Below are 15,284 nucleotides of genomic sequence, written 5' to 3' on the forward strand. Positions count from 1 at the left end.
AATTGCAGAGTGCACTCATATTTCTGTGGACTTGAATTTGTACAGTGCATTACACCCTAATATCGATTAGTGTGAGTGATTTGAAATCACAGGGTGGATTGCCGTGTGTCAGTTTCCTATGATTTCAGACCTACTCGTTTGTGCCAAAGACAAGATGTTTTTTGTAGTAAAGTTGCTTTGATATTAAAAAAAAAAAAAAAAATAGGTGGGCCTGGGTGGCTCAGTCGGTTAAGCATGCAACTTTGGCTCAGGACATGACCTCTCGGTTCGTGAGTTCGAGCCCCACGTCGGGCTCTTTGCTGACAGCCTGGATGGAGCCTGCTTCCGATTCTGTGTCTCCCTCTCTCTCTGCCTCTCCCCCACTTGTGCTGTCTCTCTCTCTCTCTCTCTCTCTGTCTCTGTCTCTGTCTCTCTCTCAAAAATAAATAAACATTAAAAAAAATAAAGACAAGTAGGTTTTTCAGGTTTTGGTAATCATTCAGAAGTGCTATACCAACCATCCCTCCCATTGGCCCATCCTAACATCTTTGTAACCTGTACTAAGAAAGGTATTTTATTGTCGTTTTCATGCCCATGTCTTTGATTACCATGAATATAGAACTTTTTTTTTCTTCCCCCTGTTGGCGGCTTTTGTTTCTTTCACTCTGTATCTGCTGCTTGTGTCCTTTGCTCACGTTTTAGTACGAATTTAGTCTTTTTGGTTTTGATTTGACAGAACTCTTTATTTAACAGGGACTGAACGCTTTATCGCGTATGTGGCAAATAACTGTCCGTCATCTCGTCTTTTGCCTTTGCTTACGATATTTTACAGTGTTGGCACAATCAAATCAGCGTTTCCTTTCATGGTTTCTGCTTCTAAGGAGATGCCGAGAAAATCATCCTCTCCTCCCAGATTAAAAACACGTGTTTTCTTATTTGTCGGAGTATGTTAACGGTTTTACATTTTCTTTTACCAAATATTTAATCCCTTTAGAATTTACAGTTTGTGATATACCCTATAATTTGAGTTTTCTTTTTTCCAAATTAACTGCACTGTCTTACAACTCAAGCACAGTTGCTTCTCAATTCTGTTTGATCATTGTTGGAGCACATGAGCATCTAAAAATCATTTTAGGTAATAGGTTCGGTTGTCATCTCCAGCAAACATTTTCCACTAGAACAGCTAATAGTCAAGTTGACACAAAGCGATAAAAGGAACAGATCCTTTGCAGATCATTTTCTAAATCCCCCCACGTCATTCCCACGAATAGGTAGGAGATAGGAAAAGTCTTTCCCTCCAATAGCCTCTTCTTGTTGATAGCTTAGGTTTCGGTCGTATTTCTGCATCTGGTCATCACAGATCTCAAAGCTGTTTCTTACTTTTTCTCCCCCCGCCCCCGTCCACCAACTCTGGGAACCCACAACCTCAGGTACCTGGGTTCTCCCCCCACGCTCCTGACCTGTCATACCTTCACTTGCTCTCCTCTCTTCACGACACCCCATGTTTTCCTTCCCTGTCCTACATCCCTCTTTCCTCCCTCATCATAGTGCATATGACTATGCAATCTTTCCCTATAATTTTATTGGGTAGAAAACTTTCCTATTTCCTAAATGTATCATTTCTTCTAGAAAATCACTACTTGCAGGACCAGCTTGTATTTATTAGGTGTTAACATGTTAGGTGCTGAGGATACAGAAGTAAAAAGGCTTTTCATGCCTTTGAGGAATTACTGTAGCCAAGGTAACAGATATGGGTACAGACCATTCAAATTATTCTTTGGCCTTATGGGAATTGTTTGGTCAGGTTTTTTTAGTGTGTTCTTGAAAGGAATGAGTTGTCTGTATTGGTCGAACATAGAGGTTTTTTTTAATGTCCATTGGGTCAGTTTTGTTATTTTTGTTATTTGCTTCAAAACTTACAATAACTGTACCTTTCCTGGCTTTTTGACTGCCTACTCTGTCAGTTCCAGAGAGACAGATACGCGAAATCCCCAGTTATACTTGTGGCTTTGTCTGTTTCTTACAGGTCTGTCAGTTTTGCTTTATATATTTTGAGGATGTGTTTTGGGGTGCATTCAAATTTTAGATTATTATCTCGTCCTGGCACGTCGGACTCTTTTATCGTTATGAAGAAACCTTCGTTACCGCTGGTAGTTCTCACCTCACAGTCTGTTTTGTTTGCGGTCACATTTCCTTGTGTCCATATGCTTCTTTTGCTGGCCGCTTCCCTCAGCCTTTCCACTGCTCCGTTGTTAGATGTGTTTCTGACAAATAATATAGTGTTAGGTTTCGCTGTCTTACTCAATCTGGCAAGTAAATTGTTTAGACCATTTATATGATATAATTATTGATCTTTTGAGTTATAACCCACCTTATTTTGGGTTTTCTATTTGTCTTTCTGTTCTCTGTTTCTCCCTTTCTTATTTATTTTAACATTCCATTTTTCAGGGCACCCGGGTGGCTCAGTCGATTAAGCGTCCAATTCTTGATTTCTGCCCAGGTCACGATCTTACAGTTCATGAGTTCAAGCCCCACATCAGGCTCTGTGCTGACAGTGCAGAGCCTGCTTGGGATTCTCTGTCTCCCTCTCTCTGCCCCTTCCTCCCCTTCCCTTCCTCTCTCGCAATAAATAAATAAACTTAAAAAAAAAAAAAAAAAGAACAACATGCCATTTTTCTTCATACTAGTTTAGAAATTAAACATTTACTTTATTTCTAATCTTTCCATGATTACCCTAGAAATTACTACATTTTAAATGTAATACCTTTGCACCTCCTTCCAGATAATAGAAGTACCTTAGAATACTTTAGCTCAGGCACCTGGGTGGCTCAGTCAGTTGGGCATCTGATTTCAGCTCAGGTCATCTCATGGTCCGTGAGTTCGAGCCCCGCGTCGGGCTCTGTGCCGACAGCTCAGAGCCTGGAGCCTGCTTCGGATTCTGTGTCTCCCTCGCTCTCTGCCCCTCCCCCACTCATGCTCTGTCTCTCTCTGTCTCAAAAATAAACGCTAAAAAAAATTTTTTTAATTAAAAAAGAAAAAGAACAGAGATGCTCAGAGTGGTGCATAGGCCTTGGAACATAGTAGTTTATGTGTTGAAATAGATAGTGATGAAATAGGAAGCACTCATAAAATACTTCCTGTCCTTACTAAAACATGACAGGTGTCTTGAGGAAAAGTATTTGTGTGATTATTTAAGTTGCAAGCTGAACTAGCAGCTTTCCTCACAAAATACTCTTTCTACCTGAAAGAGCCACCTACAAACTGTGCTTATTCACATTTGGATATTTGGGCAACATTTCGTCAAAAATGAATAAAGGAAGCCTGTCACCACAAGGAAATTCTCAGGGGAGAATATTCGTTGTAAATGACAAAGTAGAAGCTTTTAAGTAAAAATTCGCATCTTGGAAAACATATTACAAGTTGACGGCTCGTCAGTACTCTTAAGAAGTTTGTGATGAGATGACGGTAACACCACCAGATGTGATATTTTAATATTGTACAATGAAATGTGTAAATATTCAGAAGAGCTGCATAATTCAGTGAACCGACATTACAAACCAATGCATGATGTTCTATAATCATGGGTGGGTAAAATAGCTATTCAGAGCGTTAGCACATCGATGAGTGTAAAAAGCTGTGATACGGTTTCAGATCACACATTGTGACTAACTTAAGCAGCTGTCACTTGTTGCATTTTGGGTGCAGTATCGAAGAATGTACACGGTCATCTGAAAAGGCCATGAAAACACTCCTCCCCCCTGCAGTTACATGCGCACACACGAAGGTGATCTGCAGAAAATACAAAGGTAGTGTTAGTCTTCTCACAAAAATTTTAAAAAGAAAGAAAATGTTACCTGATAACATGTAATGGGTTTATTATTCTTCCTTTTCAATGAATTACTAAAATAATTATTTTTTAATTTCTCAGTTTCGATTTTTAATGTGGCAAATATCGACAGGTACAATGCACGTCAACAAAAGTTCTCTGAGTTTTTCAGCGGTTTTTAAGAACGTAGAGTGGTCTCCAAGACCAAAAACTTTGGGAATTGCTACTTTAAAATTTCTTTTCGTAAAGGTCCGCTGTGGGCAAGTCCTTAGATCTTGCTTTCTGGAAAATGTCTTTATTTCATCCTTATTCTTGAAAGGTGTTTCCAAAGACAAAATGCATTGTTCTTCAACACCTCCAAGATGTTCTTCCACTGTTTTCCAGCTTCATCATTGCTGTGGAGAAGTCAGCTGCCATCTGTCTCTTTGAAAGTCACTGGTTCCCCCCGCCCCCTCACCCCCACCACCCCTCGCCGCTTTTCGGACTTTTCTCTTTATCTATGATGTTTCATTGTTTCACTCTGATGTGTCTAGGTGCAGATTTCTTTATCTCGCCTGGGATTTGTTGGGTTTCTTAAGTCTGTGGATTCGTATCTGCCATCACGTCTGTGAATGTCCTCAGATAGTCTTATTAACATTTTGTCTCTGCCCCATTCTTTCTCTAGAATTATGATTAAGTGTGTAGTAATTATTAGATATGTAGTAATTTATTCTATTCTCTCTTTGCCCCTCTAAGCTACATTCTAGATTATTTCTTCTGTCTTATTATTCAGCTTACAGTTCTCTCATTCTGCTGAGAATAAATTTGAGTCCATTTGTTGTATTTTTCATTTCTAGGTCAGTTTGTTTCTTTTCAAATCTGCTAGATGAGGGGCGCCTGGGTGGCGCAGTCGGTTAAGCGTCCGACTTCAACCAGGTCACGATCTCGCGGTCCGTGAGTTCGAGCCCCGCGTCAGGCTCTGGGCTGATGGCTCGGAGCCTGGAGCCTGTTTCCGATTCTGTGTTTCCCTCTCTCTCTGCCCCTCCCCCGTTCATGCTCTGTCTCTGTCCCAAAAATAAATAAAAAATGTTGAAAAAATAAAAAATAAAAAAAAAAATCTGCTAGATGACTCTTTATAACCTTCTATTACCTGCAGATAATGTCATGCTTTGCCTTTTCTTTTTTTAATGTTTATTTATTTTTGAGAGAGAGAGAGTATGTGAGTGGGGGAGACGCAGAGAAGGGGAGAGAATCCCAAGCAGGCGCCACACTCATCATGGATCCCAGTGTGGGGCTCGGTCCCACGAACGTGAGATCATGACCTGAGCCGAAAACAAGAGTTGGACGATTCACGGACTGAGCCACCCAGGTGCCCCTAGTTTTATTTTTTCAAGATTTTATTTTTACGTAATGTCTACATCCGACATGGAACTCCGACTCACAACCCCAAGATCAAGAGTCACACACTCCACTGACTGAGCCAGCCAGGCATCCCTGCCTTTCATTTTTTAGAACAGTGTAGGCAGAGTTGTTTTATAATTAATAATTCTAGTCTCTGTAATCTTCTGGTTCTCCCTGATGCTACCTTGGCTCCTCGTACGTTTGGTTTTCTTTAAGATTATGTGCTGCTTTGTCTCCTAATACTTCTCTGCATTAATAATGTAAGGCCTACGTTTTAAGTTACCTCATCTCAAGATGATTAGTGCTGGGTACCTGGGCACATTGCAAGCCCAAAGTACCTTAAATGTAGCGTCCTGGACCACAGACCTAAAAATTCACGAGGCTTTGATTAATTCTTAATCAGTCTAGTGGCCTCTTGGGAGTTTGTAATGTGGGGAGGGAGTTCTGTCAGACTTTCCACGTTGGCAGGCCCCAGGCTTTGAAACCTGTCCTCCTTATCAAAACCAAAGATCAGATTTCCCTCATGCATACGTGCCCTCAGGCTGACACATCTATGTTCTGCTTAACCTCTCTGGTTCCTGCTTTTCCTTTAGTTTTGGTCCCAGCATCTAGATTTCAAACCATTATGGGAAACTACCTCCAAAAACAGCGTGTAAAACTTTAGCCATAAAAATAGGAAGTGCGGATATAAAAATACATACGGATATAAATGCCTTAGCAATAACTTTGAACTCCCACCTTACGTATTAGGCAGCACGCGCCCAGCAAGCGGTGAGAGAGACAGTGTTGTGTAGTTGTTAAGTTCACAGGCTCTGAAATCAGACCGCCCGCGTTTAAATTCTGGCTCCGTCTCGGGGCGCCTGGGGGACTCGGTCATCTGGGCGTCCCACTTCAGCTCAGGTCATGATCTCACAGCTTGTGCGTTTGAGCCCCACGTCGGGCTCTGTGCCGACAGCTTTGGATTCTGTGTCTCCCTCTCTCTCTGCCCCCCTCCTCCCTGCCCCTGCTCTGTCTCTCAAAACTGAATAAACATTTAAAACAAAAATTTAAATTCTGGCTCCGTCTCCTAGCAGTCTGTGAATCTGTACAGGATACTTCATCTCTCTGTGCCCTGCTTTGCGAAAGGACAGTCGTAGGTGTGTTTACCTCATGGGGCTGACGTGAGGATCGAGGGAGTAAGGCACGTGAGTATTTAGCACAGGGCCCACCGTGCCGTTGGCTTTCAAGTGCTTAGAACATGCAGGACTTAGTAGGAGTCTGGTCAGTATGCACCGTGAATTGTGTTAAGCATTAGTGAGTGTCTTCTCCACCAACAGCCTATGTTACACTTTCTTGGTTTTTGGCTACGTTCGAGTCAGCAAGACAGTCATACTCGTAACTCAAATGGAAAACAGTTAGCATTAATTATTCGTTTACATGGCGAAATTTTTAAGATAGTTTAACGTTTTACAAGCTTCTAATCAGAATAGCAAAGAATCGATGCTTCGTAGTGGAGTGCTTTGTCAACCAAGACTCTAAGAAGGTAGAAAAGCATACAGGCCTGGTAATGGCGATGTGGGGTTGTCATGAGCAACAGCCGTGCATATAATGCTGGCGTTCACACTCTACATTTGATGGTGTTTGACACGTTTCTCTGAATTCAGGTTCTCACTATGACCCTCAGAGGCAGCCGTCTGTATTTCCACAGTGTTGATCAGCAAAGCAGGGCTTGGAAAGGTTAGTGTCGGATAGTAGAAAGAGGAGACAGGTCGGTGCCGTCATTTTAAGGAACAGCTTGGGATTCCTGGTGAAGGTGAGAATGTGCATGCCCTGTGACCCAGCAACTTCATTCCTGGGAAGATAGCCTGGGGAAGTTCTGGGACGCGTCCCAAGTTAACATGTAACATTTACGGGATAGTATGTTTTAGCCTCAGTAAGGGAATGGGCACAAACCCTTTGGCTTTATTCATAACCATGGTACAGCGTACTCCAAGTAAAATGAAAAATACAGACCTATGTGTATCAGTGTGGATGAATCAGGGGACATAAAACTAAGTGGGACACTGGCAGGTAAGTTCTGGAGACCTAATGCAAAGAGATTATAGTCAACAGTGCCGTATTAGAAGCTTCCAAGTGGCTAAGAGAGTAGATCCGAAATGTTCTAAACACAAAGACAGATAATTATGTGACATGACAAAGGTATTAGGTGATTATGAGCTACAGTAATCAGTGTAACATATAAATGTACCAAATCAACACTCCGTATACCTCAAACTAACACAAGGTTATATGTCCGTTATATCTCAATTAAAAAAAAAAAAAAGGGGGGGGGGCGCCTGGGTGGCTCAGTCGGTTAAGCATCTGACTTCAGCTCAGGTCGTGATCTCACGGTCCGTGAGTTCGAGCCCCGCATCGGGCTCTGTGCTGACAGCTCAGAGCCTGGCCTGTTTTGGATTCTGTGTCTCCCTCTCTCTCTGACCCTCCCCTGTTCATGCTCTCTCTCTGTCTCAAAAATAAATAAACATTAAAAAAAAAAAAAAGGAAAACTAGTTGCAAAGGATAAATATGGTGTCATATTGTGTATATAGTCAAAGAGCATAAAACAGGAGCACAGTATATATTGTTTGTGGGCATCTACAAAAAGCAGAGATACAAAAAGGTACCTGCCAGCTTGAGGACAGCGGTTACTTCCGGAGGAGGGAGATCTAAGCAAATGTGGCCAAGGACCGATGTCCAATTAGCTCTGTTTCCTAAGCTGTGATACTGGTTTTCTCTCTGCTTGAAATTATATATAACTTTTTTTTTTCAAATAAGGAAACGTTTTTTTAAAAAATGAAAGAGTTTTGGAATCCAATAGACCTTGGTTCAAAGCCTGCCACCCATTTGCCCCATTCCTTCCTCTCTCCAATCCCGTGTCCTCATCTGTGAAATGGGATCACGGTAACTTGGTTTGAGGACCGGTGGAGGTGACACGCGTACGGTGTCCAGGATCCTACCTACCTTCGTACAGGTGCTCGGGCACCGCATCCTCGAGTGCCTTCCCCCGCTCACGCGGCCAGCCTGGGGCCGACCGAGGCTCCGAGCTCGGATGTCCGGGCTGGAGTCCCTGCCGGTGAGTCCTGGGGACGCACGTGTTCCGGGAGGGGCCGCACCTCCCCGCCCGGCTCCGCCAGCTGCAAGGACGCAGGAAGGGAGCCCGGCCGGCCTTGCCCGCCCCCGGGAGCACCCCTCACTCCCGCCGCGGACCCTTCTCCCCCCGGCCTGACTCTGACCAAGTCCGGTGGGGCCCCGGATGCTCGCTCGGAAGAGAGTTTTGCTCCTAGAAGGAGAAAGTTACTCTGTGATAACGTTTTAAATGCCTGGTGTGAGCGCGCTAGCCTGTCGTGACCTCTCCCTTTCTGTCTCTCGTTGACAGTGTCATCAGCAAAGTGGTCCCGGCGCCCGAAGCCAAGCCGACCCCTTCTCTGAGCAGACCCAAGACCCCGCCGCCCGCAGCCGCCCCGGCCCCCGCGCCCGTGCACGTGGCCCCCGCCCCGGTGCCTTCGCCGCTCCTCCCGCCGTCGGCCGCGGCCCCCGCCCTGATGCCCGCCCCGGCCCCCGCCGTCTCTGGCGCCGGATCGTCCAAGGCCCCGGTCCGGAGCGTGGTAACGGAGACCGTGAGCACTTACGTGGTGCGCTGCCCTTTGCGTGTGCACGCTTGCGGGGGGGGGGGGGGAGGGGGGGCAGGGGCGCACTCTGCCCCCGCGACGGGGCTTCCCGCCGCCCCGCGGCGTCGTGTGTGTCGCTCCCGGATGTCGGACGCGGCCCTTGAGGCCCGGAAAGGCATTTCCATTGCACATGCAAGCCTTGGGCTGAAGGGCGTGAAGGCATTGACGTACTTAGTCTCCCCAGATGTCAGGGCATCGCTTGCCGTTCCTTTGTGCCGTTTCATACCGCCCAGCGTCCGCGTCTAAGTATCGAGATGAACAGTGATCCGGTCCCACGTTGGAGTTCTCCGTCCGGCGGTGAAATTGCTCACGGACGCGTATAATTTTCATAAGGTACACGGCTCCTCAGGGCCCGCCGCCGGCCCCAGGCAGCCGCACTGCTGACAGTGCTTGGCGGGCCGAGGCCCAGAGTATGCCAGGCTTGCGTGTTAAATGGAAATGAACTTCCGGACTCAGCTTCCTGGGTGTCCAGGCGTGTCCTCGAATGAGTTCCCGTCGCTGTCCTGGGACTGTTTCCAGCTGTTTTCCCCGTACCTAACAGCGTCAGGTCCCACTCTAAAGCCTGAAGTCAAGCTCGTAGTGAAGGAGTGTCTTTATAAACACGTCCTTTGGGCACCGTGGAGTGACATACACACGACCGAGGGATTTGAGGCACTTACAGGCGCGCGGGGTCCCGGTACGGATCTGACCACCAAATAGGCAGACTGGGGTCTGTCCGCTTACTGATGGCCCAGATCTGTCTGAATAGATGTGATTGGCCAGTAGGACTCGTGGTGTTTGCTACACATCGGGTAAATACTATCTTTCTTGAAGGTATTTTAGGAGGAAATTTCAATAAATAAATATTTTAGGCACTATAATGATAGGATGAGAAGGAAATCCCAAAAGGTATTGAGAGAGGACATAAAGATGTGAAAAATTAACAGAAAAATACTAAGTTGGCAATTCAAGACAAAAATAGAAGATGTGATAAAAATCTGTGGTCATCAAATTGGCCCATTCTGGCGGCACCCCGGTGGCTCAGTCAGTTAAGCATCCGATACAGATTGATTTCGGCTCAGGTCCTGACCTCACAGTTTGTGAGTTCGAGCCCCGCGTGGGGATCCATGCTGACAACCCAGAGCCTGCCAGGGATTCTGTCTCTCTCCCTCTTTCTCTCCTCCTCCCCCTGCTTGCTCTGTCTCTCCATCAAAATTAATTAATTAATTTAAAAAAATGTTTGACCTGGGGCACCTGGGTGGCCCAGTCAGTTGAGCCTCTGACTTCAGCTCAGGTCATGATTTCACCACATGTGAGTTCGATCCCCACCTCTGGCTCTCTGCTGTCAGCGCAGAGCCCTCTTCACATCCTCTGTCCCCCTCTCCCTCGGCCCCTCCCCTGCTCATGCTTTTTCTCTCAAAAATAAACATTTAAAAGAAGTTGGGCCATTCAAGGACCAAGTTCTAGGTGTTTAACTGAGGGCACATCACCCCAAGATGGGCTGATGAGGAAAGTTTACTTAACCTCTTCGGTCTCCATTGCTTCATCTGTAATTAGGGGGTTCGGGTGAGACTGGATGATCGGTACAGGATGTTATAGCCTAGTTTCCGGTTCTCAGTGGATTTTCGGGCTTACTCCCCGGAGATGAATCTGATCGGCATGGATAACATGGAAGCAAAGCCTCGTTATCTCCTCGGCGACATTTTGTAGACAGAAGACAAAACGTGTGACCTGGAGGAAAAACATAGGCCGTAGAGCAAAAAGGCTGATTTTGTGACTGCCTAACAGTGGGACTTTGGAACTGTCACTTCGGTTCCCCTAGCTCCAGCCCCCCATTCTTAACCTACCCAGGGCTTGTTTCAGGATGGTTGAACAAAGTCAGATGTTTGAAAGAACTCAGTACCCTGGTTGCTGTTAGTTATTAAGGATGCTCTGGCAAATTTCTCAGCAGCAACAGAGTCACGGCCTTCTAATTTCAAGAGAGGTCAACCAGCCAGCCGGGCTGGCCATGCATGGCAGCTTCAGGGCATAGGGTGCTGGACCAGGGTTAACCCCAGAGAGCTGGCACACGGTAACAGGTGGTTCTCTCCCCTCAGAGTTAGAGAGGGTAAATCAGATGCAGCTGCCCACAGGTTTCTTTAGGAAGCTTCCATATCACGTAGCTTGCCTTCAGTAGACTTCCAAAAATGGTGCCCTTCAAATAGCCCATCAGTGGAATGAAACATGTTCCCCCACGACCCCCGTCGCACACCACGAAAGCCACTCTTTCTGCATTCTAGTCACGGTTCTATCCGCAAGTATAGGGACAGACCACACCTGCAGCACAAACTCTTAGAGACTATTGGCCGCGTTATTATAAACACTTTTGAAAAGTAGCTAGTAGTCGTGGCTGGTTTTTGAAGGCTCATCCTAGATTTCTTTCTTCCAAACTGGTTTTGTAACTGTGGAATTTGAGGCAGTGATATCATTAGGGATGCTTCCCATTGGGAACAGCTCAGTTAAGTAAAGCGAACTCCAGGGCACCGCACATTTATGGCAGAATAATGTTAACATGTGTAGCTCGTTGGCCTCTCGCATCCCTCCTTTTATTTGCCCTTTAGTTGTTGTGCTTTACTGAAAATGTCATAAAGGGAATGGAAAGTTACTTAGTAACAGCTCTTTTATATCCTTGATCTTATCAGCTAGTTCAGGACAAGTGCCTGGCTAATAAGTAATAAGGTGATCCACGCACATTTGGCTGGATTCAGTAATTCCACGTCTGTGAACGTGACTGAGGAAATTGCATATACTTGAGCTCTGTAGCTTTCAAAAATATCAACTGTTACGGCCATAATGACCCTAATCGTTCCCAACTTAACATGTTGACACTAGTTTTTTTAGATAAAAGTGGCTATGGGTCATACTGCTCATAGAACTGGTTATACAAACACCTTGTTTTTGTGACTTACAAGAGAGTTTAAAACACTCATTAGAAGGGTGCCTGGGTGGCTCAGTGGGTAAAGCGTCCGACTTCTGCTCAGGTTATGATCTCGCGGTTTCTGAGTTCGAGCCCCTGGTCGGGCTCTGCACTGACAGCTCGGAGCCCGGAGCCTGCTTCCGATTCTGTGTCTCCCTCTCGATCTCTGCCCCTCCCCCACTTGCACTCTGTCTCTCTCAGTCTCTCAAAAATAAATAAATGTTAAAAAAAAAAATTAAAATACTCATTAGAAAGCCTTCTCCTTGAGTACTTAGCAGCTCCTTTCTGTCTCCTGTGGATCCCAGGGTACTCATGATGGCGATCATGGCCTTCGCAAATTGTCAAGCCACTTTTTCTCTTTTCAGTTTAACTTGTTTATTAGGTTCCTAGTGTGAAAGTAATCATTCTTATGTTGCCCTCTCTTTGGTTTTTTCCCCCCATTCCGCCTGGTTTCCCCCTCTTCCCTCCCCCCCACCCCCTACTTAAAAACCTCAGATCCGAGATGAGTGGGGGAATCAGATCTGGATCTGTCCCGGGTGCAACAAGCCGGACGACGGCAGTCCCATGATCGGCTGTGACGACTGTGACGACTGGTACCACTGGTGAGCGCTGCGGGCGGGACTCGGGCAGGCGCACGGGTGATGGGTCCCTTCCGGACCCCCTCCCGGCGCCACTGCTGTCCTGGGAGCCGCCTGAGAAGCAACAGCACAATAAGATCACGACGTCATTAGTGTTAAGTGCAGAAATCAGGAGTCTTTGGACGGTTGTTCTGCAGCCTAAATTCCACATGTTTTGTTTAGCTTATATGTCCTTCTTGTTTAAAAAAAAGGAGGAGGGGGGGGTGGTGGTAAAGGTTTCCCTTTCCTTCCTTTCCAGTAACTATCAGCTGCAGCACTTGACAGGAACATCGAGGTAACCCCCTGGCATACACGTCACAAAGCGCAGGCATGAACGGAGGCGTGTCCGCTCTTCACAGCTCCCCGCCAGCTCCCCCACACTGGAGAAGCATCCAGAATGCGTGCAAATCACCCTCTCACCGTACAGTGTAAAGATCAGATGTAGACAGACAGAAATCCATTAGGACACAGGACACCCATGTGTTAAACACGGGCCGCTGCTCGGAAAAACCAGGCCGCTGGTGGCTGCAGGGAGCCCGCCTTCATTCCTGCAGCGGGGCCTCGGGGAGGGCCCCCGGCCCGAGAGGGGAGGCCACAGCCTGACGGGGTTGGCCCCGCGGCAGCCCTGCTCCGGGAGCTAGAGCTGTTGTGGCCTGGGCTCGGCTGAACATACTAGAGGCGTAAAAATCATTTAATTGTTTAAACTTACTTAAAATTTTTTTTTTTCAATTAAAACAATTGCTTCGGAACATAGGGAGGCAATCTACACATAAGTGAAGTTTGGTTTTCCAAACAAATGCCTTTCTCTTTTTCCTTTCCAACCACGTAGGCCCTGCGTGGGAATAATGGCCGCACCCCCGGAAGAAATGCAGTGGTTCTGCCCCAAGTGCGCCAACAAGAAGAAGGATAAGAAGCACAAGAAGCGGAAGCACCGGGCACACTGACCGGGCACGTTGACGCCGCGCGGCGCCCGCGAGCCTCGCAGGGAGGGGCCGCCGGCGTCGGGAGGCCCAGGACGCATGCGCCGGCGCCGGCTCCGCCCCGGCCAAGCGGCGTGGGACGGAGGGCCACGTGACGGGCGAGGACGGCCACGCCCCCGCTTTCTATTACCAGTGACAAGTATTATTAATAAAAAGACCGTAATCCTCCCTTTTGATTTTCTTTATTCTCTCTCCAGGGCCTTTTCATTAAGGTTATTAGACGAGAAGATAAAGTGTAAGCTGCCTCGACTGTAATTTAAGGACATCGTCCGTCTGTATACAGTTTGCGACCTCTCTCCCGCTCTAGCGAGATAATCCTAATACCAGAAAAGGAGCTCCGGACGGAGTGTTGCTCAATATTTTTGTGACGAGAATATATGAAGCTTCCCCATCCCCCCTCCCCCCGTTTTTAGTACTAACATGTAAAATGTTCAGGCTTTTGTGAAATACCTTCTATTTTTTAAGAAAAAGGTTTCTATCATGTCCCGTTTGCTTTGGCGCAGATTATTTTTGTTGACTCGCACGCATTTTCTACGTTGGTCGCATCCTAGCCGTGCCCTTCTCGAAACTGCTGGCATTCTCCTCACTGCTCCTACACTTCATCAACTTGTACAAAACCTCCCAGACTATAGAAGATCTCCCCTGCTGTAAATAATAAATATTTATGAAGTAGTTATTTTTTAAATTTTTATCGTGTTTAATTCTGGCTTTCTCTGGAATCCACCGTGATTTCAGCCATGTCTGTAATTCCTGCTGTACATAAGCGAAGAAGGCTAGAAAACAGAGCCATAGTTCCGAGTGATCTACCTTGAGCTGGCCCCGCACCGGCCCCCGCGCGCCGTGGGCCCCGGGGCCCTAGCAGTTGAAAGGAAAGCAAGGCAATTTCAATTTGTAGTCTATGATTCGAAATTGTTTTGTTATCTGTACGTCTCTTTGACTGACTTTTATTAAACGGACGTGTAGATTCCCCCGAGAGAAAACAAAAACAAAAACAAAACAAAAAACATATACTGTAGCATTTTGTGTTTATATTGTTTTATTTCTGCAAATCTGTTCATGGAGATTGTGGTTTAAGGCTGAAATGAAGTATATTATGAATTTTTTTTCTTAAAGAAAACTCATCAAATTTCAGGGTATCACAAAACTTTATTATATTACTATACTGCCCACTATTTATTATATGTTATAGATGTCTGAGAGAGAAACCAAATATTTTATTTTTAATGTAAAACATCAAATTTAACTTTATTAGCATATTTTAGCAACTTTGGAATAAATATGGACTTTTACTTGATTTTGGAATAATCCCGATTTGGGCCAGTGTAATGGATATCTTGAATGCTAGAATATGGGCTTTGAACCTAATACAAATATATTAATAGAAATTGTGATTTTTTTTTTAATGCCAAGTAAATTGCTATTAGTGTATGAATTAGTCATATTTTAAAACTTATTATGTGGTTAGAGAAATGAGGTTTTCTGCCATGAATGTTAAATTGCAAATCAGTGGAAATGGAACCGACCTTTTAAGGGCGCAGTATTTCACTGCCCTCCTTGTTCTAGAAGCCAAAATGTTTCTCTCCCTGCAAGGAAACGAAGCATCCATGTTGAGATCTGTGTTTTTTGTTTTATTGATTTGAGATCATCGTAAATACTTTATACAGTATTTTCACATGCACAAATATACCCATTAGTGCTTTTTGGAGAGGGACGGGGGGTGGGGAAGTGCAAAATAAAGATTATTGGCTATTTCATAGTTTGCTTTTCCATTTTCTTTATTTAGGATTTAGTTCTTGAGGCATGGTCAGTGGATCTAAAGTTGCCACGTTTAAGTGAGCCGGTCATGCTACTGAAATAAGAATGGAGGTGCCTATATATAAC

At 45.5% G+C, this 15,284-nt stretch overlaps 1 protein-coding gene and 1 long non-coding RNA gene across 3 annotated transcripts in view; one reads left to right on the plus strand and one right to left on the minus strand.

The window, feature by feature from the left end:
• The window catches only part of TAF3 (TATA-box binding protein associated factor 3), a 182,222-nt gene extending 168,134 nt beyond the window's left edge, over nucleotides 1-14,088 (plus strand). Inside the window, exons 5-7 of the mRNA XM_060659337.3 lie at nucleotides 8,580-8,835; nucleotides 12,302-12,408; nucleotides 13,253-14,088. Of these exons, the coding sequence (XP_060515320.1) occupies nucleotides 8,580-8,835; nucleotides 12,302-12,408; nucleotides 13,253-13,367 (478 nt within the window). The 3' untranslated portion in view covers nucleotides 13,368-14,088. The remainder of the gene's footprint in view (nucleotides 1-8,579; nucleotides 8,836-12,301; nucleotides 12,409-13,252) is intronic.
• On the minus strand, nucleotides 1,949-12,385 carry LOC132695107 (uncharacterized). 2 transcript variants are annotated; one of them, XR_014137889.1, is made up of 4 exons: nucleotides 12,297-12,385; nucleotides 10,375-10,581; nucleotides 2,775-3,768; nucleotides 1,949-2,243 (listed from the first exon to the last, which is right to left on the minus strand). It is a non-coding gene; the product is annotated as an uncharacterized LOC132695107 (long non-coding RNA). The 2 variants fall into 2 exon arrangements; XR_009617727.3 differs by lacking the exon at nucleotides 1,949-2,243 and having other exon boundaries at nucleotides 2,481-3,768.
• Nucleotides 14,089-15,284: the final 1,196 nt, after the last annotated feature.

Source organism: Panthera onca, chromosome B4 (genome assembly GCF_046562875.1).
Source record: "Panthera onca isolate mPanOnc1 chromosome B4, mPanOnc1 haplotype 2, whole genome shotgun sequence".
NCBI lineage: Eukaryota > Metazoa > Chordata > Mammalia > Carnivora > Felidae > Panthera > Panthera onca.